Here is a 27,658-nt window from a genome sequence, read left to right as displayed (position 1 = left end):
AGAGTGGATTGGGAAAGGGCGGCGGGCGGCGGGCGGCGGGCGGGAGGGGTGTGGGGTGCGCAGAAGTTTTGGGGACACGACCTCTTTTGTAATTAACCGTGATACATTTATTTATTTTAGATACACACACACGCTGCAGGTGGTTCGACGGGGCGGGGAAGGTTTCAATCGTGGAAGATGGACCGGTTGGGTGTTTGAAGCGGATAGGTCTTGGGACACGGGTGCCGTCAGTGTAGAGCCGTTGCAGCTGGCTACGCCGTTTCAAGCTCGTTTAAGGTAAGCTATGGCAATAGTTATGTTAAATTAATTTTTATTATAATATCACCCAAAGAGCATTTCGGGAAGTTGGTCGCTTGATTAATTTTGACGATTGTTTTAAATCTATTTGCAGAATAACTAATATACCGGATTCAATTGTCCTGAGAACGAAATCCAACGTTACAGGATGTATTTGAAACTAGCACCGAAGTCGTAAAAATGTTAGGCTAAATTAAACAAAATGTAAAAAAACATTATTCGTACTTCGCTTCGTATGCACAGCGAACATAAAATATATTTCTTCATTAAAATCAATATCAGGGGGTTACTGCGATAGTTCACCTTTAAAAAAAAGAACAAAATAAAACAAAATAATGCACCCCCACCCCCAGCCGTGCATCAACCAAGTAGGCAGGGGGCATCACTTACAACGTGTTTTGTGGACAAACCTGTGTCCATGCGTACAGAACGGGGACGGGGAAAAATGACACACAACACACGGGGTTGTGCGTTGTTTCGCAAAGAGCAAACGAACGCGAAAATGTAAGGAATAAAAATTAAAATTTTAAATTACGAGTAAGACTTTTTTTGTTGCTGCTGTTTGGTTGTCGTTGCCGCTGCGCTGCTGGCTGCTGCGTATCAAACGCTTGCTGACCAGTAAGGAAAAAGGAAATTCCTTCGTACCTCCACGTGTGTGTGTGTGTGTGTTCGCTTCCCGTTTGGGTTCCATCGCAACTACGATGCGGATGCGTTTGGGGCGATGAAAGGATGATGATTGTTGTTCGGTACAGGAAGATGTGCATCGTAATGCCGGGCATCGTCGCCACCGCAACCGCACAATGCGTTCCAGGCCCCAGCAGCAGCAGCAGTAAGCGGTGCCGTTGCCTAGAGAACGATAGAGAGAATGAGTGGAAAGCGACAAGCGGCACCCGGGCCAGGTATGGGCCAAAGGTAAAGGGGGCCTACCGAAAAATCGGGAACCGAAAGTGGCGATGAGTTTGTTGTTGCATGATGATGATGATGATGCGGCACAAAACGGTTACACCACCCCGGAGGGGAGGGGGAACGGATATGCGTTTTGTGGAGTAGAGTTAGTGCTGCCCAGTGTAAATTGATTACCGAAAAAAACGACTGTTGATTGTTGATTTTGTATTGTTTGTTTTGCACATTGTAGTTAAAATTATTATTTGTTTTTAATTTTTTTTATAGAATTAAAAAATATGTTTCTTTTCTATTAAATTGAGTAACTTTTAACGTAAAACCATCTTCATCGATCATCGAAAGAGGGGCCGTTTTGTTGCAACCGTCCCGTCCCAGTTCTGATTGTCTCCGTTCGTTTTTGATACGATGCAACTTCAAAATGCAGTTGGCAATTCCTCAAAAAAAGGAAAGAAAAGAAACAGAATCATTTGCAGCTGTACGATAATTAAATAAAATATTTGAATGCTTGTGTGTACGGAATCGTTCTCGGGGTTGATCGTTTGTAGAAGCGCAGAAATGACAAATGTCGGCGCTTTTAGGTTGATTTTTTTTTTGGTGGGCCGATCGTACTTTGAGCTGGAATGGTTGATGTAGTTTGTCAGTTTGTTTTATGTATTCTTTTCGTGTTCTTTTGTTTTTTTTTTAAAGCACAATGTGTTAGGGGCAGTTCGGAAGCACAGGCAGGCAGCGGTCAAAATGGACCGCTTTTTTATGGCGAGATTCGTTGCCTGCGCTGTACCTAGGCTCCACAGCCTTACACCACACCGCTTACAGGGCGAATTTGGGGGTTTAGTGAGCTGATTGAATTTTATTGCAATCAAATGCAAAAACGAAGGAGCCATCCGAAACAGCCTTTTCCCACAAGCTTTGATTGCGATGGATTGGTTGGTGTGTGCTTGTGTTTGTGCGATTTGTTTTGTTTTGCCTGGGCTGTAATTAATTTCTCTAACCGGTTGGTGTGAATGATTGTTAAGACAGTTGGCCATCAGCACGAACAGAATGAAGCTTCCAAGACCCTTCCATACCAACGCAAAAGCAGTGGTACTGCAATTAAAGTCCGTCTTGTCGGTGTGTTTCGCATTACCAACATTGTACTCTAGCTATTTCTAGAAAGTGTGTTTAATCAGTTTTTTTCTGTTTCAATTTCAAAGATGCAACCAATCGAAGCAGTGGGGGGGTTTTCCTTCAATTTCGTGACAAGATCAAACCGTTCGATGCAGCAAAATGCAAGGGGGGGGGGGGGCGGTTTGATAAGCACACAGCCATCAACAGACACGTATCTTAGCTGATCGAGCGATACAGAATGAAGCTGCTCGCCTTTTATTCGGCTATAAAACCAGCAAGCGGGGCTTAGTCGAAGGGGTCAGTTTGCCTATTGCCGTTTTGTGCGGGACCACGAGTGCGTACCACAATCCGTCGGCGCAACAACAACACAACATGGAACCGATCGATACGCGGGCAGAGCGCAGGGAAAAGATCGCCTACCATCTGGAGACATGCTTTAACACCATCAACCACATGCTGATTGGATATGTGACGTTTTATCTGTCCTACTACTCGTACACGAGAGGCTTTGGCAAGCTGTTTACCTGGCACATTTTCCTCTGCTCCGTCGGTGTAAGTATATGATTAAAACGGGGGTAGTAAACATCGCGAACGTTACTTACAAGCTGTTCCCCGATTTCTTTTACCGCAGTACCAATTTTTCATGGCACAGTCACTGCTTACGCTCTACCCTGCCAACTCGTGGACGAATCGGTACTCGACTGCAACCAAGCGCCATCTGCACTGGGCTTTGCAGGCGATCGGCTGTGTTGCAATCCTTGTCGGGATCGTTATTGAGATCTATCTGAAGGAGGATGCTGGACGGAACCACTTCCGGTCGGATCATGCCATAACGGGTAAATGGAAATGCATTTTAAATACTCCTCCTACTGTCCACGATGTCATTGGCATTACATTTGTTTGTTTTTTGTTTTAGGTTTGGTTTCACTCATCTTTATCGCACTGTCCATACTGAACGGCATCGCAGCGATGTACACCGTCAAGATTAAGCACCTCATCAAGCCAGTGTACGTGAAGATGTGCCACTACCTGACCGGCATTGTCGCCTTCGTTATCGGTGAGTGTGGAAGTGTGTGGATCGCGCGCACGTTTCGATTGATTGAACGCGCCACAGCAACGACAACAACCCTCTTTGCAATAATCCCGTTTTCACCCCCCTCCCGAGCAGGTATGACATCGCTCGCGCTCGAGTACTCGCCGCGGATGCTATCGGTGCAGCACAAGCAGATGCTGATCGCGTTCACCACCATTACGACCGCCCTGACCCTAATCGGGGTGTGCAAAACGATGACCAATCAGTGCCGAAATCTGCGCCAATCTTGAAGATTGAAATTGAAAAGTGTGTAATGTATGTATGTATATTGTTAAAATTCATTTATTTGTATCACGCGCCACAATGTTCGCTCGCTCGGTGCTGTGTTGTACAATGCGTATTATTTGCTTTTCATTACAAAATACGTAACGGAGACGTGTGTTGTTTGTTATTCGTTGTGTCATTAGCAGCGCGCGCTAGCGTGATTTGATTTAAAAAGAAAAGAAAAAAAAACACTCCTCTCTCTCTCTCTCCTATTTCGTGTCCTACTGATCTGATCCTGGCAATCCCCCCGGGGGTGGATAGGTGAAAACAAAATGATGATACTTCATAATTACTAAAAACAAAATACTCTATTAAGGCTGCAAGCATATGCGTTATGGGTTACGGGACAGAAATGATTGTTTTTCCACTGGGGTTGTGGTATTTGAGTTAATTTTGCTACGAAGCAAATCGTAAAACTAGAAACAAACGACGGTTTGTGGCTGGTAGTCGACTTAAAATCGTTGTTGTGCTTGTTTTGTTGCTTCTTTTTGTTTTGATTTCTTTTTTTCCCTTCTTTTTTTCTGTTGTATGATTTGTTGCCGCTTTTCGTAATCGTACATTATCGTAAATTTAGTTAAACATAAGAATCACAATTTCTTCGTTTAGATTTGTTTATTAGAATTTTTTTCTTTAATTTATACTTTTTTCTCTCTCTCTCTTTCTCTCGCACATACTTTTCTTCTTCTTATCTCATTATTTCTCTCTTTCTCCCGTCTCATTTCTTCTACATTTTCATTTTGTATTTTCTTTCTAACACGTAACTTTTGTTTTTTGTTTGTTATAAATTTCAATTAAGATTAAAATTTGGCCGAAAGTTTTTGTTTTGTTGCAAGTTCGCGTTGTTGCTTCACGTGTTGCAAAAAAATAATAATAAAATTTCCATTACCTAGCCTAGTCAACGATTGTCGATTGTAAATAAAACACCGTTTTGCCTTTCTACTTCTTCTACTTCTTTTTTTGTTAAGCTTTTTTGTTGCCTCCTCGTTTTTATTCTCTCTCTATCATCCTTTTTAAATAAATAGCGTTCACGACGAAAAAATAATAATAAATTTTGCTTTTTTTTCTTGTTTTGCTTTTGCACATTACCTAATCTTGTCGAAATTAAAAATCACATTTTTTGTTGCTGTTTTATTACTCTGTCAACAGGCATCTGAATTAAACGCAATCAACACAATGCTTGAAAGGGTGGAAGGAGAGTGGTGGTGAGCATGCATGCGAAAGGTGAAAGGAACAATAAAATTAAACCATTTTACTCAAAAACTGTAGCATTTTCAACAGCCCTTGGGAAGGGAGACGTTAAGAGTGGGTTAAAAATGTTTAAACGTAAAGTTAAAAAATAACGTTTAAACGTTCGATGCTTTGTTCTTGCTCTTGCGCACGTTCGTTACCTTTACCACAGACCACAGAGAACGCATTTTTCGATCCGCGCTTTCGTTGTTCGTACTGACTCTATATGATAGTGCTCTTCTTCTCTCACTTTCTCTCTCTCTCCCTCTCTCTCTCTATCTCTCTCTCTCTTTCTCTCTTTCTACCTCGCTTTTTATGTACAAGTGGTAAGAGAATGATGCAGTCGTTCGTTAAAATGTTAGTCAGTTTGAATAGCTTGCACGAGAGACCGTATTTTGGATGCTTCGCGGATTGCTAATAAACGATCGTGGGAGAAAGTGATTCCTGTACGAAGAATTAATCTCTAGATCCCGAAAAGAAGGGGGGAAGAAACTAAGTTTACTTGGGTAGTAATGTAAACGTTGCGTTTCTCGCGCAAGATAGCTCTTTAATGTAGCCAAGCATTGTAGGTGAACCGTTGCATCTAGCAATACGTTTTTTTCCTCTGTTTGTTTTACTTTTGTTACTTGCCAATACGACATCGATCGATATTTCACGCCTAACAATCTCGTGATCGATGTGATGATGATAGTGGAGTCGTGCTTAGCACAGCGTTTGCTATAAAATCGAATGTAATCGAAAGCAGTTAAAACAAAATCGTTCAGGTAGCAGAGATCTACTACATGCTTTTTCATTTCCGTAACGCCGTGCCTGTCAACTACCGTCGGCGTCATCAACGGCCATGTATGTGTGTGCAATGTGTTGCCGTTAATTGGATTCATATTTAAAAAAAAAAAACAAATGCCTAACAAAAAAATAAGAATAATATGTAAGTTAAAATTAGCTTGCTTGCGTTAGATGCGTCCGCCGCGGCCACCGCGGGATGTTGAAGTGGGGTGAAAGCGGGATCGGAGGGGGGAGAAGAAACAAAAATGGCAGCAGGCGACTGGTTCAGCTGTTGATGTTGCTGCCCCCGGTCAGCTGGTTGTGCGCCATCTGCAGGATGTCCTTCTTCTCCTTGGGGAACCGCAGCTCCCGGCCCGCCAGACGGGCAGTCTCTAGTTCTCTCTCGGCTATAGCCAGCTCCCGGCTGAGCAGGCCGGGGTTTTCGTGCTCCCGCTCGATCCAGTCGAGCGCCATCTGCTGGCGCATCTCGTCGTCCAGCGATCGGTTCGAGTAGTGGGCGACCACCTCCTGCCGCGAGCACTGCCGTTCGCGCATCGCCTTCAGCGAACCGTTCCAGTGCAGCAGCTGGAACACGGTCATCAGCTCCTGGAACTCGAGCATGGTGCGGCCTTTGTTGGTTTCCAGCATGAATCTGCATAGCGCGATGAGGGGGAGGGGGGTCGGGGGAGAATAAAACACGTTTCCTTTGTAAAAATCCGCTGAACGATCGCTCTTGCCAACGGCCTTACCTGAACGCTCCGATGCCGGTGTCGGGCCCGTCGTCCTCCTGGTTCTGATCGCCCTTGAACGAGGCACGCGCCTCGGTGACCGCCTTCTCGATGAAATCATCGCTGATGCGCCGGGACGGGTGTTCGTTGAATACGGAATTCATTAAAGCTATCTTCGCGGAGCTTCGCCGTGCTTCTGCTTTCGTGGGGCAGTTCTGTAACAATGTGGGGAACCGAGTGAAACATTGAAAGGATTGTAGTAGTGATGGGTAAAGGTGGCGTAAAAATTTGGAGGTAAAGGTAAACATTCCGAGTAGATTCCGTAACCGACACCGGAAGGTAGGTCCGCCCGGCATTATCCGGAATTGTGCGGAGTCGCTCGGAGTTACTCGGAGTTCGGAGTCGTTTGGAGTCATTCGGGGCCGTTCAGAGGTGTTCGGAGTCGTGCAAAGGTGTTCGGAGTCGTTAGGAGTCGTCCGGAGTCACCCGAAGTCGTCCGAAATCCGGGCCGGTGTCTTCCTTCAAAACAAAGATCTGTGTACGAAATACACGCGCAAAGTGAAAAACCAAAAAAAAAAACAAAGACAACGAAATGAAATTCCTCATAACAATTACAATGCACCGAACGGCTCCAGTTGACTCGAGTCGCGGTCGGGATTGACTTTGATCGACTCTGGACGAATCCGGCCGACTCCGGACAACTCCAACCTCGGCGAATTCTGACGACTTCGGACGACTACAACTCCGGGCGACTTCGGACAACTCCGGACGACTCCAAATGACTCCAAATGACTCCGACTCCGGACGACTCCGGACGACTCCGGGCATCTTCGGACCATTCCGGACTATTACAATTTCGGACGACTCTGACTCCGGGCGACTCTGGACGACTCCAGATAACTCTGGCTCTGGACGTCTCCGGACATCTCCGAATCTGAGCAACTCCGGCCAACTCCAGATAACTCCAACTCCGGGCGACTCCAGAGAACTCCAACTCCGGGCGACTTCAGATAACTCGAACTCCGGGCAACTCCGAACGACTCCAGACTAGAGATGGGGTTTGCGGATCGCACCCACGGTTCCGCTCCGGTTCCGGCAAGTATGATTCCGATTCCGATTCCAGAGAGAAGGAATCGCTAGTTCCACCGGAATCGTCCGGAATCGTCCGGAATCGTCGGAATCGCCCGGAATCGTCCGGAATCGTCCGGAATCGTCTGAAATCGTCTGGAATCGTGCGGAGTCGTTCAAATCGTCCGGAATCGTCGGAACAGTCGGAATCGACCGGAGTCGGCGGGAATCGCCCGGAATCGACCGGAATCGTTCGGAATCGTGCGGAATCGTAGTCAATCGATAGTAGTGAATAGTAGAGCCGATTCCGGTCGATTCCGACTGTTCCGACGATTCCAGACGATTCAAGGACGTTCCGGCCGCCGCGCATATGTCAATGCTGTCTGTCGTACATTTAAGCCAGGAATGTCGCGCACTGAGTTCCTCAATATCGTTCGATATGCACGCTAGCTTCTTATGTTACTGTTTGTATGTATTTGTATTAGGCTATGCACTGAATAAATGACATGAAATGAAATGGAATTCCGACGATTCCGAATGATTCCAGGCGATTTCGGGCGATTCCGAGCGATTCTGGTTAATTCCGGTCGAATCCCGACGATTCCGGACGGTTCCAACGACTCCGCACGATTCCGACAATTCCAACGATTCCAACGATTCCGGACGATTCCGGGCGGTTCCGGCTTGTCGGATTGAACCTACCCTTCGGAACTGGGTCCGAAATTTGTTGGAATCGTCCGGACCCAGTTCCGCTTTTTTGTGCGTTTTGTCCAACTCTACTCCAGACGACTCCAGACGACTCAAACTCCTGGCGGGACTAGTGGTTCCCATTTTGCCGGTGTCGGGATCGGACTAACCATAGCCGGAGTCGGATCGGAGTTGTGGGTGCGCTCTAAATAGCACATCACTAAATTCTAGTAATGCACTTCTTTGTTGTTGTAAAGGAAGTGAAGCTGACTTGCACAGTCAAAGTACCTGAAAACTCCCAAAACAGCTTCCACCGGGCAGGGTCACGTAGCACACGTACGGTTGGCTGGTGGACGGAATCGATTCGTATATCACTAGTGCGCCATTCTTCAGGTCCGCTCCGCGCGCTGCCTTCATTTGCCAGAACTCTTGCAGTGCTTCGACGACGTTCACTGGAAGCAGAGGAGGAAAGGGAATCAATAATTAGCAACGCTTTGAATGCTTCAATTTGATATCTTAAAACTGAGATTTTAACAAAATAGTTCGCTCGATCGTTCGATTGATCGAGCAGAGACAGACTCATCGATCGCGTCTTACCACCGTAATCGCCATCATCGTACAGTGCCGGAATGTGTGGAATGGACCAGATCGGTTCTTCCGGGTAGACCATCATCTTGGCAGTGGGTTTTGCAGAATGGTTTGCCGAAGCTGTTACTGTTTACGGTGGAAGAACCTTTTGCGGTGGTGCGGTGAGTTCGTCCCAACGGGTCAGGCACGAAAAAGAGTGTATCGTTGCGCGTGCTGCACACCTTTTGCCGTGCGTGCTGCTTCTGTCCCTTGTAATAAACCCCTACCACACCAGTAGTGTAGCTGGTAGCGAAGACCCCGTTACACTGACACAACCGTACACCGGTGGTTTCTATCGTACGCACGCACGTTTCTGAATGTTGCTGTTAGGTGTTCATTCAGAAGATGAACCTCTTCCGGGCTCAACATCACACAACAACTCGCTAGAAAATGGGGTTTGGTTTTACCGGGTTTTGTGTTTGTTGCTTTCCTCTGCTTGTTATTTTCATACACAACTTAACCACTCTTGAATCGTTATCATTGGATTATAGGATAACTCGCAGCAAAGGATAACTCGTGTCACTGTAAATTGTAGGAAACTGTTAAACATCCTCTTTTGCCCTTGGGATGATGGGATAATCGAGCAAAGCCTTTGCTGAGTTTACAATCATCCACCGCCAAAGCCGTTGCTATTCTAAGATAGGAAAGATACGGCTGTTCGGGGCTTCTTTCCCCCGGCCAGAAAGAATCACTCGTGCTCGGGCAGTTGTTGTAAAAGCATGCTGAGTGTTTTTGTTTCCCACTCTTCCCCCCCCCCCTCCGTACGCAAAAGGAAAAGAAGCATTATCGGCTTGGCACTCTTGAGTGGCCATCCCCTAATTATCCTACCCGTAGAGTGAAGTGGCCAATCGCTTTTACACGGATGGTCGCTTCCGGTGTTTACTTTAAGCATTATTACAATGTTGTTGTTTTTTTGCCCCCTTCCCGCAGAGGCATCGGCTTCATCACCACCTTGTTCACCGGCAGCCATTTTAAGCGCCCAAAAGAAAATCAAACCTAGTCATTGTGCACTTGGTTCAATCAGGTGCGTCATAAAAATACACCATCTCCCATATCGGTGGCGGCGCTGAGAGGAGCTGTGCTTTCCTGTGTCCTTTGTGTTACAGTTTTCCGACCAAATGGTTGGTAAGAGATTATTTACTGGAATTTGTGGAAACACGGGTGCTGTGTGTTACCCGAGTGTTGGTGTGATGTGTGTGTGTGTGTGTGTGTGTGTGTGTGTGTGTGTGTGTGTGCGTGTGTGTGTGCGTAAGGAAAGGCTGGGAGATGAATTAAAAGCGATCCCAGGCGAGCCCGCTTCACGAAAACAAAGCGCTGTACGAATCGTAGCTGAAATGCACAGATAAAAGCAGTTCAATCAAGACGGAATATTTTATTGCTTTCCCTGTTTTATTTGCTCTCCCTCGGGTTCGGGTTGGTTCTGTTGTTCGGTGGGATCAACCGGACGTCGAACTACTGCTGCTGCTGCTGCCTCCGCCTTGCACGATCACGGGGAGCAACCGCTCCAAACCCGTACGAAACGACGGGCCAACACGGGGCCAACAGCAGCAGCAGCAGCAGCAGGCACCCCCCCGAAAAGAAACAGCGGCGCGAAACAGAGACAGAGAGCGATGAATATTAATTTCCTTTAAAGTCGTAACAAATTCTGATGAAGTCAGTACGTCCACGAAAACGGTACATGGAAAGCAAAAGCAGACGATCAGCCCCGAGCCCCTACCGATCGGGGAAGGAAGGCTCAAGAGAAAGGCAAAGAAGAAGAGAAAAGAAAAGAGAAAGGAAATAGTAGGCAAAAAACTCCCCTCCCCCCCCCTCTCCTTTCCACCACGAAAACCCCCGGGGACGACAAACCGCAGAACGGCGAGGAAATAAAAACATTAGAGGTAATTATTATTGTTTAATCAAGCGATGTGTTTTTAGTGTGCGACAGAAGTTGATCAATCGGTTTTATCGCGCAGCGCGCGCGCCCTGTGGATGCCTCGTCCGATTTTGGATGTCGTTGTTTTTTTTTGTTTTTTTTTGTTGTTGGGTTTTTTGAGAGTGGGATGAGTTATTGAGGTTAGGCAGCCGTGGTACGGTTTTGATTTTCGATCTGACCGAATTAACGAGACACGACCGCGCAGCATCCCCAACCGAACCGGCGTGTTATGGCGTTATTTCCCACAGGCTGTTAGGGCATGCGCGCGAGCACATGGTTCATCCGCTCTTGCTGCGCGCGCGCAATAAACAAAGGACTTCAACGCGCCGACGTAAAGCGACGAACCCGGGCGGTCAACATTCGTCGTTTCTGTCTCACTTTTACGGGGTGTTCAAGCCAGGGGTACGCAAGCGGCAGAGAAAACAGATCCGCAATTGAATCGTGTTTTTGAAGCCCCCCGACACAGAAACAGCGCTTCAATGTAGCAGAACCGTTGCACTTCAGGTCAGCCAGCAGCTCCGCGGTCGACTACTAATTGAATTATATATAAATATCGACGCGTATTTACATAAATTAAATTCGCAACAGCAAGAAATCTTCACTCCGGCGGCCGCGTTCGCGACTGTGTAGCTGTTATGCTGTCGTCGTCGTTGTGGTCGTCGTGGTCGTCGTCTTTTGCTGCTTTCATATTTTCTCGTTCAGGTTCATTCTTTCACCAGCGCACGAAGCGAGGAGGGGGTCCGGGGGCGGCGGCGGCGGCCGCGGGTAGGAAGAAGGCAGTTCATTCGCTTTCTTTCGCACCGCACCAAGCAGCGCCATGGTGTTTGCAAAAGGTTTTGCAGGCCATCTACAGGCCCGGTTCGTCGTCTTGGCTCTCCTTGCTTTGGCTCTCTTGCTCTTTCGCTCTCCCTCGATCGCTCCCTCTCTCTTTCCATCTGTCACATTGAACTATTTTTCTTTCGCCATTTTTCTTCTTTATACGGTCCAACTTCTTGGACCCAGGGCCTGGCTGGCCCTTGTTGCTGCTGCTGCTGCTGGTGCTGCCGTTAACGGCGTCTTGTGCGAGCCTTCGCGAAAGAGGCCGTAAAAATGGAACGGTTAAAATGTGAATCAGCAACAAACAGCGACCCCTTGGTTGGCAGCTTCCACCGCGCGAGCACACAACACTGCTCTCTTCGGGAGATTTCGCGAACACGGCGATACTCCTCGATGACGGGTTTCGCCGCAACAGGGTCCAACGCCAGCCCTTCCCCATCTCCCATTCGCTCCATCGTGTACCCCGTGGCCTGTTGTGTCGGTTGTGCATGTGGGCGTGCGATTCGCGATCGCCGTATATGCTGCTGCTGTTGATGCTGTTGATGCTGCTGCTGCTGCGATTGCTTTTTTTGCTGTTCGTTGCTGCGGTTTTGTCGCACTGCAGGCTTGATGTGGTTGTCTTCCTGTGTGTGTGTACCACTTGTATGTATGTATGTATGTATATACTTGCAGGTGGGTTGGTGAGTGTAGGAAATTTTATTTCCATGCAGATGGTCACTTTAATTTTATTGAATTCTTCTCCTCGTTCGCTGCGTTGTCCGCGGCCGTTGTCGCCGTGCACACACACACACACACACTGGGCGCTTCCCGTCCCTCTGTGTTTTTTTTATTTATTTGCAAGCATTAACTGCTTTGCATAAGTGTTGTACATCATGGCACAGGCGCACCGAAGGGCCAGAGCGAGATAGACGCATGCGGTGTGTGCGCGAACGGTGTAGGGCAAGCAAAGCTAAGTACGGAGAAAGAGACACACACACTGCAACCACACATCAAAACGTCGCTGGCCGTCCGTGTTTATAAAGTATGCTGCGGTGGTACTCGTTTGGTGTGTCTTTTTTTTGATTTTCTTGTTTTATTTGCTTCTCTTTGTACACCTTTTTGTGTTTTTTTTCTTCTTCCTCTTTTCAACATTGTCGATATGCATCGATCGTGTGCGGGGTGCGGTTTTGTCTGCACAACACTGCGCAAGGGCTGAGGAGGCTGCCCCGTGCCCGTGCATACATTATGCCTTTTTCTTCTGTCTTTTTAAACGGACACGGCCAAGTTCAAAAACTTATGCTCAAAGACGCCGTCTCAAAGAGATTATTATTGCAATATCTTTTGTGTGTGCTTTGCAGTACGATCGTACGCTTCAATTTGTGTATAAAATGAGAACCGCAAATTGTCATCTTTTTGTCGCCGAACAACAGGAGTTAAAAAACAAAACGGAAAGAGCCTTCAAACAGTTGCTGCTGTTTGTCTTTGAGCTGGAATTAATTCATAAAATGTCACCCCAAATAGCTGTTTGTACTCATCCCTTTTTCTCTTCAAAACCCGTTGCATTGAGTTCACGAAAGCATGACAGAGAAAGCGATGGTGCTGCAAACCAATTCCCACTGCTTGAGTGCATCACATCATGATCATCCACAGCAACCGAAACAATAACAACAACAACACGCACTCACAATTGTTATGATTTTGTTACTATAAACAACCAAAAACGCAATCACATGAAGACGCTTCAAGACACAATTACACTCGCAACGAAAGTTTATCTCACTGTCTGGAAAATAAAACGGACACTGGAGGGAGCGTCCACCCCATCCGGATATCACTGGCCGAACTGGTTACTCATCACCATCATCATCATCACCACTCTCGCAACAACAACAACAACAACAACAGCAACAACGATAGCCAAACCAAGAAAAATGAAAAGCTCCTGCACTGACACTTCCAAAACCCTCCGTAAATGTACCGTAACAATCGAACGGCACGGCGCACACGGCCGTGGGGAAAGGAAAGCGCGGAGAGGACACGATTTTTCCACACAAACAACGCGCACCGCGATCGATCGATTCACACCAAACAGTCCTGGCCGGCCGACGGGAGTCCCCGTGAAAACCCGTGGCAGGAAAAACCGAACACACTCTCCCACTGAAAGTGCCCTCTCACTCCCCCCACCCCCCCTCTTCGCCCCGCCCGTTAAAACGCAAGCAGCAACAGAAAATCACGCCGAAATCGCGACGAATCTTACACGCGTCAACGCTCCAACGATATAGTGAAAAGACTAAAGAACCTAAAAAGTGGAGAAACATAAAAGCATACGCTCGGGCGAAGCGCGCACCGCACTGAGCGAGCGCGGCCGGTTCTTGGGCGAGATAGGGGTGTGAATAGTTTGGCCTGGGCCGTGTGAGCCCCCAGCGTGAGCATCCTCCTCACCCAAGTGGCGGCGGGCGGCGGCGGGCAGGCCCAAGCAGCGCCAGCGCCTTGGCAGCCCCGGACAGCTCTCACGGGGCGTCTTTCGGAGTTGCGCTGTGTGTGCGCGCGCGCGCGCGCTTGTGTGTGTGTGTGCGTGCTGTCTCGCTTCCTCCCGCACCGTGCTGCCCTGGCGCTTTTCTCTTGAACTCGTTCGACCGTCCGTGGGCCACCGTTTTTTTTTGTTGTTGCGATCGGGTAGAAGTAAAGGAAAAAAACACGCAAACACACACACACGACTCAAGCAACAAGGGCAAAAGGGCAGACCAGAGGGTGACCGAGAGGGGGACTTTGCTGTTGCTGCGTCCGGTGGTAATCTGGGTACGGGAAACCGTTTGTGTGCATGTGTGTGTGTGCGTTCGCACACCCATACAGAGGAAAGACCTTTGAAATCTACGTACGATCGAGACGGGAACCTTTTTTTTGCTGCTGCTGCTGCTGCTGCTCTCTTCTCGCAACTGCAAGCCGATCTGAGCCGAGGCTGAGAGAGTGTGTGGGTTTTTTGTGTTGTGTTGTTTTTGTTGCTCCCTCTTCGTTGTTTGTTTCCCAATCCCTAGCCGAGCGTGTGGGCTCGAGGGATTTCTTGTGCGCCACACTAAAGCAAAAAAGGAAAGATCAACGAGAAACGCACGCAAGACGGGAGAAAGATCTACGGCTGTGCCCCACAATACACCTGTGTGCGTGCGGATCGATCGCAGGTCTCCTGCACAGTGGTAAGATGAGTAGAATGAGCAAAGTTGTAGAATGAGAAACTTGCTCAACATCGAGAGAGAGAGAGAGAGAGAGAAAGCGAAAACAAAGAGCGAGCAAATCGAGAGCGATGAGATGAGATGAGAAGAAAAAAAGCATGAGAGCCGCGGCCGCATTGTGAGCATAGGACGGATGCGATGTTGCCTTCGCGCGAAGTGGCTGTGTTGCTGCAGCACACCGCACACCGATGATAAGGCCCAACCGTGTGGTATTAGGGCCAACGAACGGGTGGGCAGCCCGAACCCGATGAAAGAGGAGACATAAAATGTAGAGAAATTTCGGCTCACTTAAGCGCGGCTGCACCGCGCGTTTGTCGTCGCCGTCGCGCGCGGTCCGTGTAGAACGAATGATTTAAGCGACGAACCCCCTCGTTCGAAATTGGGCTCCCGGGCAAATGGTGATTTATTCCTGCTGGCACTAGGAACTTATCGGACTGGGAGGCGTAAGGGTGTGCGTGTGTGTGCCAAGGAGGAAGGGGAAAGGAAGGGAAAAGATAATAGAGACTATGGGAAAGGGTGGGGGCGGGAAAAAGCGTTCTTCGCGTAGCTGCGATGTGAATGATTATTTGGGGACTGGCCAAGGAAGAAGGAAGAGAAAGAGCAACTCCGGATGATGGGCCGCCACGACACTCTTCCATGGGCTGGCGGTGGTGGTGGTGTTGATGGAAGCTGCTAGGAAGGAAGCATAATGGGCCATATCGGTTCGGAACAAGGTGTCTTTCGGTAGTGGCCATGAAATTAGCTACCGGAACAAATAGGACGCTTAGCGCGGATGCAATTGCGCTATGAAGTGATGATTCACCGCGCTATGAGTGCAGAGGCGATACGCATAGCGTTTGCGTAAATTGAAAAAAATATCATTTAATGTGTGGACTGTTTTATGCAATTTTCAAGGAAACCAATAATTGAAATTTATAATATTTTGGCAGAATGTCAATATTTCACATCGTATTTATGTTACTTAAAAATGTATAAATTTTTGATTAAATATTTTATGTTTCACCTACTACGGCTTATTAAAAGCTTACTAAACTTGATCTGTTTCTTAAAAAAAATTAATAATAATAATAATAAAAATAATAAAAATAAAACATAAATAATCATGTGTAGCGCGGTTGCGCCAGCGCTCTTCTGCTCATTCTGCTTCTATTGCATTGCCTTCTGCGCTAAATGCACTTTGTCATGGCCCTTAGCACCGAGCCCGCGAGACAATGGCAACAAAAGGCAGGGGAAGCAAAAAAACGGTGGACCCGCAATCTCTCCCCCCCCCAATCTCCTCCACGGCGCAAAGTACCCCACAAGCGCGGTGGGTTTCGGGCCACAAAAGGGAGACAAAATCAGCGAACGTTAACGTCACACTATCGTCTTATAAACCAGGACCGATTCAATCGATTGATGTGCGGCTACCAATTTGAAAGTTTGTCAGCGTACGGCCTTCCTCGCCTGCTGCTCCTCCCGCACATCTCACTCGCTCTCTCTCGCTCTCTCTCTCTTGCGCGCGCACATATAACCCTGGTAGGGAAGCAAAACCGTCAAACCGGGCGACCGACCGAAGAATTCTTTCGCGGTGTCTCCCGAGAGCGAGAAGACATTCCCATTTAATCGTCGCTAATAGTACTGGTTATCGATGATATTTTGCACGTCTGCATTCACTCGCGTTTCGCGTTTTTCCACTGTCCTGACGGGAACGCGCGGGCATCGAAGGAAAGGGTTCGTCGTCGTCGTCGCCGCAGCCGCCGCTGCTGCTGGTCCAATGTGTGCACGCGCGTGTGTGTCTATCCCCTGTCTCGCTTTGTCTTGGCAAAGTATGTGTGTGTGTGTGAATGTACACTGCCCCAACCCGTTACCGCAATAGAGGGTTTGCTCGGTCCGCTTCGGTTTACATATTTGCTATCCTCTCAAAAACTTACACACTATCCAGCGGGGGAGGGGGGCGGGGGAAGGGGGGGGGGGGAATATGCATTTTAGTCACTCTCCAAAACCGCTGGCGCTTTTCCCATGCTCTTCCACCGTATCGTTGAGCTGTCGTTTGCTCTCTTTCTCTATGCATGCCGTTTCGTTAAGTTTCCATCGCACCCCCCCCCCCCCAACGCGCGCTCCTCCGGCGGGTTCGTCGCTTGCTTTTTTAGATGAATATTTCATCAGAACGGCAATCGTCTCTCGTTTCATGTTTTGTCGTTGTTTTTGTTTCTCGCTTGCACCGCGTACCACTGCCGCCACACCCCCCCCCCCCACCTGGAGCGGGAATGGGGTGGTGGGGGGGGGGGGTCTGGCGAGGGGATGAAATAGCGGAGAGAAGATGATTGCGAATCGGCTGGGACCGGACCTTCGGATCCTTCGCAAAAATTAAGGGGGACCACACCACCGGGAGAGCCTGGTGGAAACGCACACACACACACGCGCGCGCACACACTTGGAACATGAGCAAAGAGCGAAAAACCCGGGGAAGTCAAAGAGAAAGAGAGAGAGAGAGAGAGAGAGAGAGAGAGAGAGAGAGAGAGAAAAAGCGGGACACCAAGAGCAAAGATCCCCCCCCCCTCACCTCCCCTTCTTCCGGCCCCTGCCTCGGGTAAACATATGAGCCCCGCGGGTCCCCGGGGTTGCACCAGCGCGCACTGCGCTTCCATTAATCTTGCCAACGGGGCCCGGCGGCGCAGGCGGTTCGTCGAACCTATCAGCCCGGAGGGACCGTATCCACTGGACTTTCATCACTTTCAAACTCTTCTTCACGCCAGCCAACGTTTCCTCTGCGGCCAAAACGGCAGCAGCAGCAGCAGCAACGAGGGCTGCCGGAACGCGAATCAACAAACCGGCGAGGCAGGCAGGCAGGCAAGGGGAAGCAGGGGAGGACACGCTGCGCGTCCATAATGCCGGCGCGGCTCCGGCGCGTACGGTACTGGTGCAAGGGAGTGGGTATGCACACAAGCATTCTTAATACGGTGCAATTTACCTATAGCGCCGCCCGCCGGCCGTCCTGCAACACGCGTCGCCCAAGGGTGGGGGGGGGGGGGGGGGCACAAAGGGCCGATGGGAAAGGGTGAACGGTGAAGAAAAAAGGGCACAACACCGGCCAAACCGATTCCGTCTCAAACCGCACTTCAGGGCAGGGACGGGAGGTTTCAATCGGGTGAATTGAAACCCATTTACGCTCCCTTTTTTGCGATCGAAGAGAGTGGGGCGGGGGGGAGGACGGGGGGGACGATCGCTCCGAAAAATTGCCCAAAATGAAAATGGAGACAACGGGTGTAATTATTGTGATCAGTTTCGGAACCCTTTTGTTTTTGTTGTTGCTGGTGGTGGTGGTGTGTCGATCATGTAAAACAGAGACGGGGCACAGAAGCTTGCTTCGAGAATGTCGGCCCGGTGTCAAGGAGCATCGAGGCCTGACATATTCGCGCGCGGGGGTCAGCGTCCCAAAACGTTACAGCGACACACACACACGCACCGTACGCATCGCAATCTTGGCAATCTTGGCGCAGCGTTTTAACGCAGCGGTGTCGTTAGTGCAGGTCGATTACTGCCAACAACGCGAAAGAACAATTCAACGGAAATTATTTTATAAAATTATTTTAAGATTGAACCGGGCTAATGTAACGTGGCGGGGTTGGCATGGCGGAGGGGAGGTTGCCAGAGGGTGGCGGTTAGTGGTGGTAGTAGTCGATGCACCCGTGTATAATAATGATCAGTTGCATAGCTTTACATGTTGCAGCTAATAAACTGTGTCGGGGCGTTGGAGAGGAGCAACGGTGCGGTTCGTGGGATAGTAGAGATTGTAATTCGCAAGGAATGCCTTAAACTTAAACACGTTTTTAGTGGTTCTGGTACATTCGATAGAAAATGTCAGCCAGCTAAACGTGTGTGTTGATATTTACTTTATGAACGGTATGACAGGATGGCAAATAAATTATTGAAAATTTCAGGACTTTTTATTACCTTTTCCTTTTCTTACTTATTTTTTGTTATCGGTTTTTACGTAGAATTTTTTCATTTCATTTAGAAACTTTATACAAAACAAAAATATTTATGATGCATATTACTAAAATAAGAAATATCACAATCAGAAAAAATGATATAAAGTCACTAGCGGTTGTAGACATCTAAATAGTAATAAACATTGGAATCCATCATTTTCAAGATTAATTATTTCTCTTTCACATACTTTTTCTTACTACTTTTGACTAGTTTTGTCGTGTTTAGTACATTTACATGACAGCAGACTTTTGTTTTCCCTTGCATGTCACAGTTTTAAGAAAGTAAATTGAAGGGTTTTACGATACTAGCCGGGTTTTTTACATGGAGTTTGACTTTTGGCGGCGGAAATCATATCAACACTCCACACAAAAACACACGCAAAGCTAGCCTCAGATTTTCAGCCTACATTATTTTAGTCTGAAAAATATGTAAACAAACGCCGACTCATTGTATGCTCGATCAGATTAGCTCGTGAATGAATGGAGTTTTTTGGATGAAACATTAATATTGAGTCAAAAATACGTACTTATTGTATGAATCGATATTTTTAAATTTATGCAATGTATCAAAACCCATTTCACTTCAGAAACAAACAAATAAAATAAAAATGCATCTTTGTTTGTACTAAAATTGTTAAAAATATCATTATGGAGCGTTAATGTCACATGGATGTGTTACTGCACCACAACTCCAATGATGAATATTGCTCCACTGAAATTTGAGCTTTCTGGCTTAAACGATAGAAGAGAAGCCGTTATAAGTATAATGACCTAACCCGTTTTTCAACCCCTAAGTAGTCCTTAGAACTTAAAAATTGATTGTCTATTACAGGTGAGCCCTGAGATACGACTGTATTTGGGACCGCAAAAATGTCCTAAAGCAAGGCGTAAGTCGAATATCAGTCAATATATGATTTATAACCCAAGTTGAAGAGTCGAAATAATATATTGTATCGTGTATTTTAACTAAAATAATGTTCGATAATGTTTAATTTTATTTCAAAAGTCGTTTACACGACATAAATATTTGATTTGTAGGAGAATTTGCTTAAATGCGTATGTAAAGGCAAAGGTAAGTAAGAAATTAAAAAGTAATACATAAATTTCTTCTATATGACAGCTTTTAACTGTCAACATCAAAATCGTCGTATCTGCGTATCGTCGCGTATCGTATCGACGATCGTATCGTCGATAATTCTGTTGTTACAGCCGCTTTATGGATTGTTTTCAATATCAAAGGTATTCATAAAAATCAATTTTTAACAAATCTTTATACTCAAACTCCCGACAAGCTGAACTTCTCTTATTTTCTTGTAGCGCGATTCTTACAAGTAACAGCTAGTTCCAGTTTTTTTTTGTTAAATCAGAAATTACGTTTTGCCCAAGAATGTCCAGTTCACTCACTCACCACTATTGACCACCTTCTACTATTCTACCGCGTACCTGCAACTGAGCGGTACAAGACAGCCCGCCATCGGCTTTTATTTGCCCACCCTGTACACCGAGTATTTGTTCAAGGCATATTGTTTCTTTATTCATTCTTGCTTTTCACCACAAAAAAAAAAAAAAAAAAAAAAAAAAAAAAACATTAAAATATTCCACTGTCTAGTTGCTTCGGTTTGTCCGGGAACCAATTCATCTCGCTGCAAGAATGTAAACCGCTGTGGAGGTCCTCCGCGCACAGCGTTTCGTTCCTGTGCCTGTTGGTGGCATATTTGTTTGTTTTTCTAATTATTGGTAGTATGTTAATGACGCCGAACGGACCTGTGTGGGCCATATATGTGTACGTATCGGCGGGGGGGAATAATTTATTTGTGATGCTAGGGCCTGTTCCCGACCTGACCTTTTTCCTAGGAAAAATGAAATCAAACGCCGACGAGAGGAGAGTTACGAGCCCGAGAGGACCCTACAAGATGTCGGTAAATAATGTGCGCGTTTTTAGAAGATGCTTTCTTCTGTTGTACACCGTTCATTTTTTTCTTCTTCTTCTTTCTGTTGTGTGTGTGCGTGTCTCTCCCAGCATTCGTGGAAAGTGGTGAAGTTCGAGTGCAAGCGTCGAGCAGAGTGAGGAAGAACAAATAAAGCGCCAACAACGCAGTCCGCTACTATGTGATGTGAGCTAATTGATTGAGCCATCGTTAGATTAGTCGTCGTGGAATATTTAAAGGTAAATATAGTTCCTTTCGCTGTTGCTCTGGATTTTTGAGTGTCTGTCGGAATTTGTTGTATTGTTTCGAAAGACGTGTTTATGAAATTTCATTGCCTTTTTTATCCAACAAGAAAAAATAAATGGAATTATGAACAGGAAGCAAAACTTACTTTGTACACCTGACAATCGCAAAACGTAAAATTTTATCATTTCCTTTACAGTCTAAAAGCTTCCCGGACTAAAATAGTCATTCCCGGGCCCGATAATCGTAATAAACGAAAGTGGTTTACGCTGCTAGTGTCCACCAGCACGCGCTGCATAATGGGCATACAAATACGGCCCGAAGTACGACTTTTAGCCTAACAGCGTTAGTGAAAGAATCAACAAAGAGTTTAGGAAAGCTTATCTTATAGATATCCCGTTTCGATGCTTCCCACGGCAAGCAGCTAGGTTCGGGCAAAAGCATATAAGAAACAGTTGCACAAATGGCACTAATACACATTCGCACATTGGAATGGGAAACGCAAATGAATGGACAAAATAAAGGTGAGCAGAATCAAATAGTATTTATATGAATAATGCTCCCCTTTCACTTTTAAGATCGTAAGCTGGAATTTAATCCTATCAGCTGTTTGCATTGTATAGCAGTTTTTGAGCAGCTATCAAAGTGGGTATAATATACAAGTGGGCTTATGCCAAGGTTCTGAATTCTGCTTCTGAATGAAGATTTTAAGATTGTTTTGTGTATTGTTCAACTCAACTTATCAGAAAGTCTGTTTGGGCAAAAGATTTCACCCGTCCTGTCAAAAAGTGACGTTCAAATTTGGTTATAAAAAAGGCTATGAGACCACCTGGTCTACAAACACATTAATTTGAGATTCTACCACCTGATCTCTTTAATGCACCTTCGGATAAGTGAAAACACGTCTTTGCTTTGATTTTTTTTCGAGCAGGTACTCGAATCTGAAATAATACTTGAGGCTAAAATAATCTAGGCTGAAAATCGCCGGCTAGTTTTGCGTGTGGTTTTGTATGGAGTGTTGACATGATTTCAGCCGCCAACTGTCAAACTCCATATAAAAAGCTGGATAGTATCGTAAAAGGTCCCAATGAAAGAAATTATCTGAAATAAAAAATTGGATGAATTTGAAACGAATTCCGATTGGAATTTCCAAGACAAATTTTCATATCTTGTCCATCGGCGCAAACTGTCTCCCGCTCACAGTGCCGCACACAGTGCGATTCATTAACGATATCAAACGGCATGTGTTACAACGGGTAAATTTTAATAGCTCCGCTTTGGCACGGACAGGCGCCCCACAACTGTGGCCGTGGCCACTCGGGGTCGCGTTTCTGCTGCTAAACTTTTCGCAGTCGCACATTCGCAGAGCGTGGGGAAGGGTTTAAAAAAGCGATCATGTTATATCTTTGTTTCTACAGTCTCAACCGACCTAACAGAGCCAGATTCGAGGGGTCCAAACGTGATCCACATTAATGACACCATCCTGTTTCTTTCTTTTCTCACCTTGTGTGTGTGTGCCGCGGTGATCGCGGGTTGGCACCAGTGTACCGAGCCGAGCGTGCACAGCAGCCCATGCGTCGATCGCATGCAAACGGGTGCACGATCGCACTAGTTTATGGCATGCGGGGGTGAGGGGAGTTGTCGCTGTGGCACAGGTTTATAGTATTTAGTGCAAAAGCACTCCATTTTACTGGAAGCTTCGAATGAATGGCAATACCAAAACGAACCCCTTTTTTCTAATGCTTACGATGTGTCAATGTACAGTACTGATTACCAGCCTTTTTGATGCAATTAGTTAAGATTTTGAACAATAATTAGTAGTGTATTTTATTACATCAATACATGTTGTTCTTGAAGTTCAACAACATTAGTTTTGATATATACTTGAATGAGGAGAAATCGATATTTATCTGTGTGTTAAAACATTATGCCAAGGTTAAGTGCCCAAGTTATAAGCAATACGGCAAAGCCGTCCCTACTGAATAAAAAAAAGTGCCCAAGTTATCATATCACAAGTTTGAGTTTTACATCTAATCAGTAAGGATGTATTGGATTATTGTGCTTGAGCTATGACTAAGGAAAACATCATTTTTGACATAATTGAAATAAGTTAAATATGGGTTATGTGACCTTATTGTATCATGGCAAAATATCCTTGTATTATATGATTGGATACAATTATATAATTATTGGTACGATACTTTTAAGTTGATCAATAAATAATAAGGCACTAAGCAGACTGAAGCATCAATACCAAGATAATGTATGCATTGACTAGGGAGCATAGGTGAATTCATTTTAATACATATGTTCAACCACTTTTTACTTATCAAGCAAGGCAATAATTAATTAAATTATAATTATCAGTCCATTATTTCTAGAGTCGTACATGTGAATACAGCGAAAATATTGCAATTTCACACTGAATCGTTCGAATGTCGCAAACTAAGTCTTCAAACAATAAATACCAAACATTGGGATATATAGTATGAAGTACTATACAGCATTTCAATAGTGCTTCTATTGAGGAACAAAAATACTTCTTTCATTGTCAAATACCAAATACGCAAAACCCGCACTAACGAAATTTTAACGCTTTCAAACACGATTTTTTCACAACACAAATCCATGATTTCGTTTTCGTTTCGAGCGTTTCGAGCTCTAGGACAAAACGATTTGAAGATTCACAATGGTATGTAAACGAGTTAGTGTTGGTCAGCGATTTGAATGAATCTTATCAATGATTCAATAAAACTAGAGCTTGAACTTCTTCTTATTCTTCTTCTTGGTGAAGTAACTACCTACGTGGTCATTCTAGCCAATACAGGCTTTAGAGACTTATTACGAGGAGAATTTCAAAAGATTCATGAATCTCAAAAGATTCATGAATCTCAAAAGATTCACGAATCTTAAGGGACTCATAAATCTCCAAAGATTCATCGAGCTTGAGCTTCTTATTATTCTTCTTCATGGCGTAACAACCAACGTGACACAGACTTTCGAGACTTCTTGGCAAGTACAACGCTGCCGGAGAGTTTGTTTTGCTACGGGGACATGCTAGGCTTGAACCCATGACGTACATGTTGATGGATGGGATCGCGCAAACTTATTATTTATTATGAATATCGTACATACCTAAAGACGCATGAATCCCTGTAGATATATCAATTTTAATGGATCCACGAATCTTTCGAGATTCGAGATTTCGAGTATCTTTTGGGATTCTTTTAATGGATCCACGAATCTTTCGAGATTCCGAGTATCTTTTGGGATTCTTGAATCCTTGAAGATTCATGATTTTTTATAAGATTCATAAATCCTTGGAGATTCATGAACATTTTGAGAATCACGAATCTTTGAAGAGTCGATTTGCGATTCGAATCACTCATCACTGAAGATTCATATGAATGAATTTCAACGCAAGATTAATGAAATTCAACACTAGTCCATGCGATGCTTGAGCCCTCGACGGGCATGTTGTTAAGTCCTGCTAGTTAACCACTGTATTATGGGATATCACAAATTCAATATCTTGAAAATCATTAATCTCTAAAGATTCATGAGTTTTCAGAGATTATTGAATCTCGGGAGATCTATGATTTTTAAGGATTCATGAATCTTTCGAGAGTCGATTCCAGATTCCAATCACTCATCGCTGATGATTCAAATGAAAGGATCTTCACGATTCATTACACAAACCAATATTACGAGCATTATTACACTGTTATATCTGCTCGTAGTATTGGTTTGTGATTGGATATCCAGCATTATAACACTGTTCGACATGTACAGATTGGAAAACTCTCTACTTTGACAACCTAATAAAGCAATGCTTCCGTTACGCTTGTCCTTTCATAAGAAAGAAAGCAAAACCCCTGCATTTTTGCATTGTTTCACCTGTTGCAAATGCTATCGTAATTGAAGCATTTACAGCAAACCGTGCGCACACGAGCCTGTCAACTACCTGTGAAAAGTAACGGTCACTTCCGTACACCCAAACACCACCTTCCACGCACGCGCATTACAAAATTATACTAATTACGCAAAACTTAGACAGCCAGTCGGCCCGCGCCTGGAATGGTTCATTCCCCAGTATCACTGTAAATCCAGCATCTGGCAGACGGCAGTTACAACGAACAAAAAAAAGCCTACACTGCTGCCTCCCATCCTTACCACCACCTTTCATCTTACACAGCCCCCGGGGGGGGACAAGGCACGCGCCCTAACTAGACTGCAAAAATCGCAAACGGCTCCAAACCGCACCGTACCAAACACGGAACCATTAACCCGAAACGGGTGGGCAGAATGCGAATGCGTTAAGTTAATTTCCATCCCCCCCCCAGAAGCAAAACCGGGGTTTCGTCGTCGTTTCGTGTATTGCGCGCCGTTTGTTTGCATTTTTTGTTGTTGTGTTCGGTTTCGGTTTGTTTTATTTTGCTTTCATTGCGCGTGGATCGTGACGTGGGCTGTAGTTGCACCAAAAGGCATCAACGGGCAATCACCGTGCATAGCACACACACACACACACGTACCGCCCAGGGTACGGGCAACATATGCTGATCAGCCCGGCGCCGTTAACACGAGCAGCCGGCAGGCCATCAGTCCGCGCCTTCCGTCCTTGACTTTTTCGCGGTCCGGTTTGGGGTCCACCACCGGTGCCGGCCCGGTTCAAGTGCATCACGTTTGCCTTGCAGACAAACACACACACACAACTGGGTAAGCACCATTCTCCTTCTCCTCCTCCTTACCACCCACCAGACGCTAATACTCGCGAAAATTATAGCGGATAAAGCAACCGAAAAGTGTCGGGGGATCGGTTACGCGGGTTGCCGACCGACCGTACCCGAAAAGATCCAAGAAGCGAATGCGGCGGATCTTAATTCGCCCACTGCAGACCGGGCAGGACGGGCGCATGTTTTCGGGGTTGTGAATGATGAGTTGTGAAGGATGCAGGAGTAGTGCTGCCAATTGCAGCGTGCCTCGCACTCGGCCACGTGCGCGGGAGTTACTGCTAGACGCCTTCGGTTCCCTTTTTTTGTTGCAACTGTTTTAATCTTGGTGGATTTACGCGTTCGCGGCAAGCAGTGCCGTGGTTAAAAGCCGCCACCTCGCCGTGCCAGTCTGGGGCGTGTGGAGGTCGTGGAGGTTCACTCCACGCGGATCGATGACTACGGAGGGCGTATCTGCTCGATTGCCTCGAGATAAAGGGGGCTCGTTGAGCGAGTAAATTATTGCCTTTTTGGCGGTGATGTTTGTGATCGAGATTGAGAGGATTGAAAGGATGAAACGCCAGGAGGCCATAATTGAGGTAGCGGCAATTTATGCGAGCTCGACAAGCTGTATGGATTGCATTTTGACGGCGTCCGGCAGTTTGGTGGGCTTTTATGAAAGATTAAGCTTCCTTATAAATATGCTCTTTATTTCTCCGCTTCTTTTCAGGTAAAACCGACGCACCGCAGACTCAGGGGGGGTGAGGCCAAGCAAACAGTATCGACCGGGCACGATGGGAAAGTTATCGCCACGCGATAAAGACTCCTAGAGAGCCATCTGCGAGTGTTTGAGTGTGTGTTGACGATGACTTCAAGGTATAGGACGCGTTGTTGCACGCTGTAGATAACCACCACTAGAACCATCCATCTGGAACGTTGAGATGTAAGCGAAAAAAACAAAAAAAGGAGGAAAAACTCTGCAAGGACAGATTTGCCGAGGTGACGGCAACAAGAACCACGGATAGGCACAACAAAAACAACGCACTCGCGCATGGGAAGCATGTTTTTTTTTGCAGCTCCTGCTCCTGCTCCTTCCCTTCCAGTGTGTTCGATCAGTCGATTCGGTCTCGGGAGCAGGCACGAGCAAACAGGAGCATAAGCTTTACTTTTCCCACACACCGGTGTTTTGTCGAAGCCGTCGAAAGCCGTGGCCGTGAGCAGTTTTAGAAGGCTTCAGCCTGCCTGGCCACGGGGTGACTGCTGCCTTCCATCACCTTCGATTCTTTCTGCTTCCTTTCTTTACCGTTTCCTCCTCCCCCCCCCCCCCCTTTTTCCGGCTGCCAGGCAACCGAGCAACCGGAGCGACAGACACAATACGGCGAGCCTTCTGGTGCTTATGTTTCTGCCACAGAAATGTAATAAAAATTTGTAGTGACATAAAAGATGATCAGGAGGTAAGAAACTGATAATTTTCTTACGGCACCGAGTGCATAAACAGCGCTGTTCAGTGTGTGTGTGTTGTTTTGTTTTGCCCTTCACGGGCTTCGCGTTCGTTCGGTTGGGAGCGGTTGGGTCGGAAGCGTTGTTGCTGTGGATGGTTTGCAGCAGGGATGCGTTGTGGGGGGGAGCTTGGATGGCAGAGTGAAGCCATGATTAAACCTAGAGCCAACGACTCGGTAACCACCGTGAAGGTGCACACGGCCATACACACCCTCGCCATAAAGCCTGATGATGCCGTCGATGAATGCGTAATAGTTTCTTGGACCTCGGGGCTACGCGCCCTGTGTGTCGGCTAGTTTCTTGTAGTACTCCGCATCGGTGAGGAGTGGCGGTGGCGGAAAGCGTGATCGCATTTTGTCCTTCTCCTCCTCCCCTCTTGGGTGAACGGGGATATGAATGGTGGCGGAAAAAATCAATATCCAGCGCGCAGAAAGGCAAATGAGTCCGGCAGGGACACTGCCAGAGCGTCCCCCCGGCTCTGATTTATAGCGACTGCCCGTGGTGTTGCCGTATCGGTCGTAAAACCCTTCGCACAGAACCGATCATAATAACAGTAACAATAATAATAAAAGTAATAACAAATGTATTACAGCAGAGCAAAACCTTG

The 27,658-nt window shown here is 46.4% G+C and overlaps 2 protein-coding genes across 4 annotated transcripts in view; one reads left to right on the top strand and one right to left on the bottom strand.

Moving 5' to 3' along the window:
• The first annotated feature begins 633 nt into the window (after positions 1 to 633).
• Positions 634 to 5,904, top strand: LOC120957679 (uncharacterized). Its single transcript, XM_040379997.2, has 4 exons — positions 634 to 2,856; positions 2,936 to 3,140; positions 3,221 to 3,361; positions 3,473 to 5,904. The coding sequence occupies exons 1-4, from the start codon at positions 2,677 to 2,679 to the stop codon at positions 3,625 to 3,627; spliced, it is 681 nt and encodes a 226-aa protein (XP_040235931.1). The 5' UTR covers positions 634 to 2,676; the 3' UTR covers positions 3,628 to 5,904.
• The window catches only part of LOC120957677 (protein limb expression 1 homolog), a 265,788-nt gene continuing 241,783 nt past the window's right edge, over positions 3,654 to 27,658 (bottom strand). For 2 of the 3 annotated variants that reach the window (XM_049610215.1, XM_040379995.2), the window contains 3 exons: positions 8,425 to 8,588; positions 6,403 to 6,596; positions 3,654 to 6,305 (listed from right to left, as the gene is read on the bottom strand). In XM_049610215.1, the coding sequence (XP_049466172.1) occupies positions 5,939 to 6,305; positions 6,403 to 6,596; positions 8,425 to 8,588 (725 nt within the window). In that variant the 3' untranslated portion in view covers positions 3,654 to 5,938. Of the gene's footprint in view, positions 6,306 to 6,402; positions 6,597 to 8,424; positions 8,589 to 8,733; positions 9,286 to 13,730; positions 14,070 to 27,658 lie in introns of those variants that run through there. The other variant, XM_040379996.2, reaches the window with a different exon arrangement.

This window comes from Anopheles coluzzii, chromosome 3 (assembly GCF_943734685.1).
Source record: "Anopheles coluzzii chromosome 3, AcolN3, whole genome shotgun sequence".
Classification (NCBI taxonomy): domain Eukaryota; kingdom Metazoa; phylum Arthropoda; class Insecta; order Diptera; family Culicidae; genus Anopheles; species Anopheles coluzzii.
This window is presented reverse-complemented; position numbering and strand designations above follow the sequence as displayed.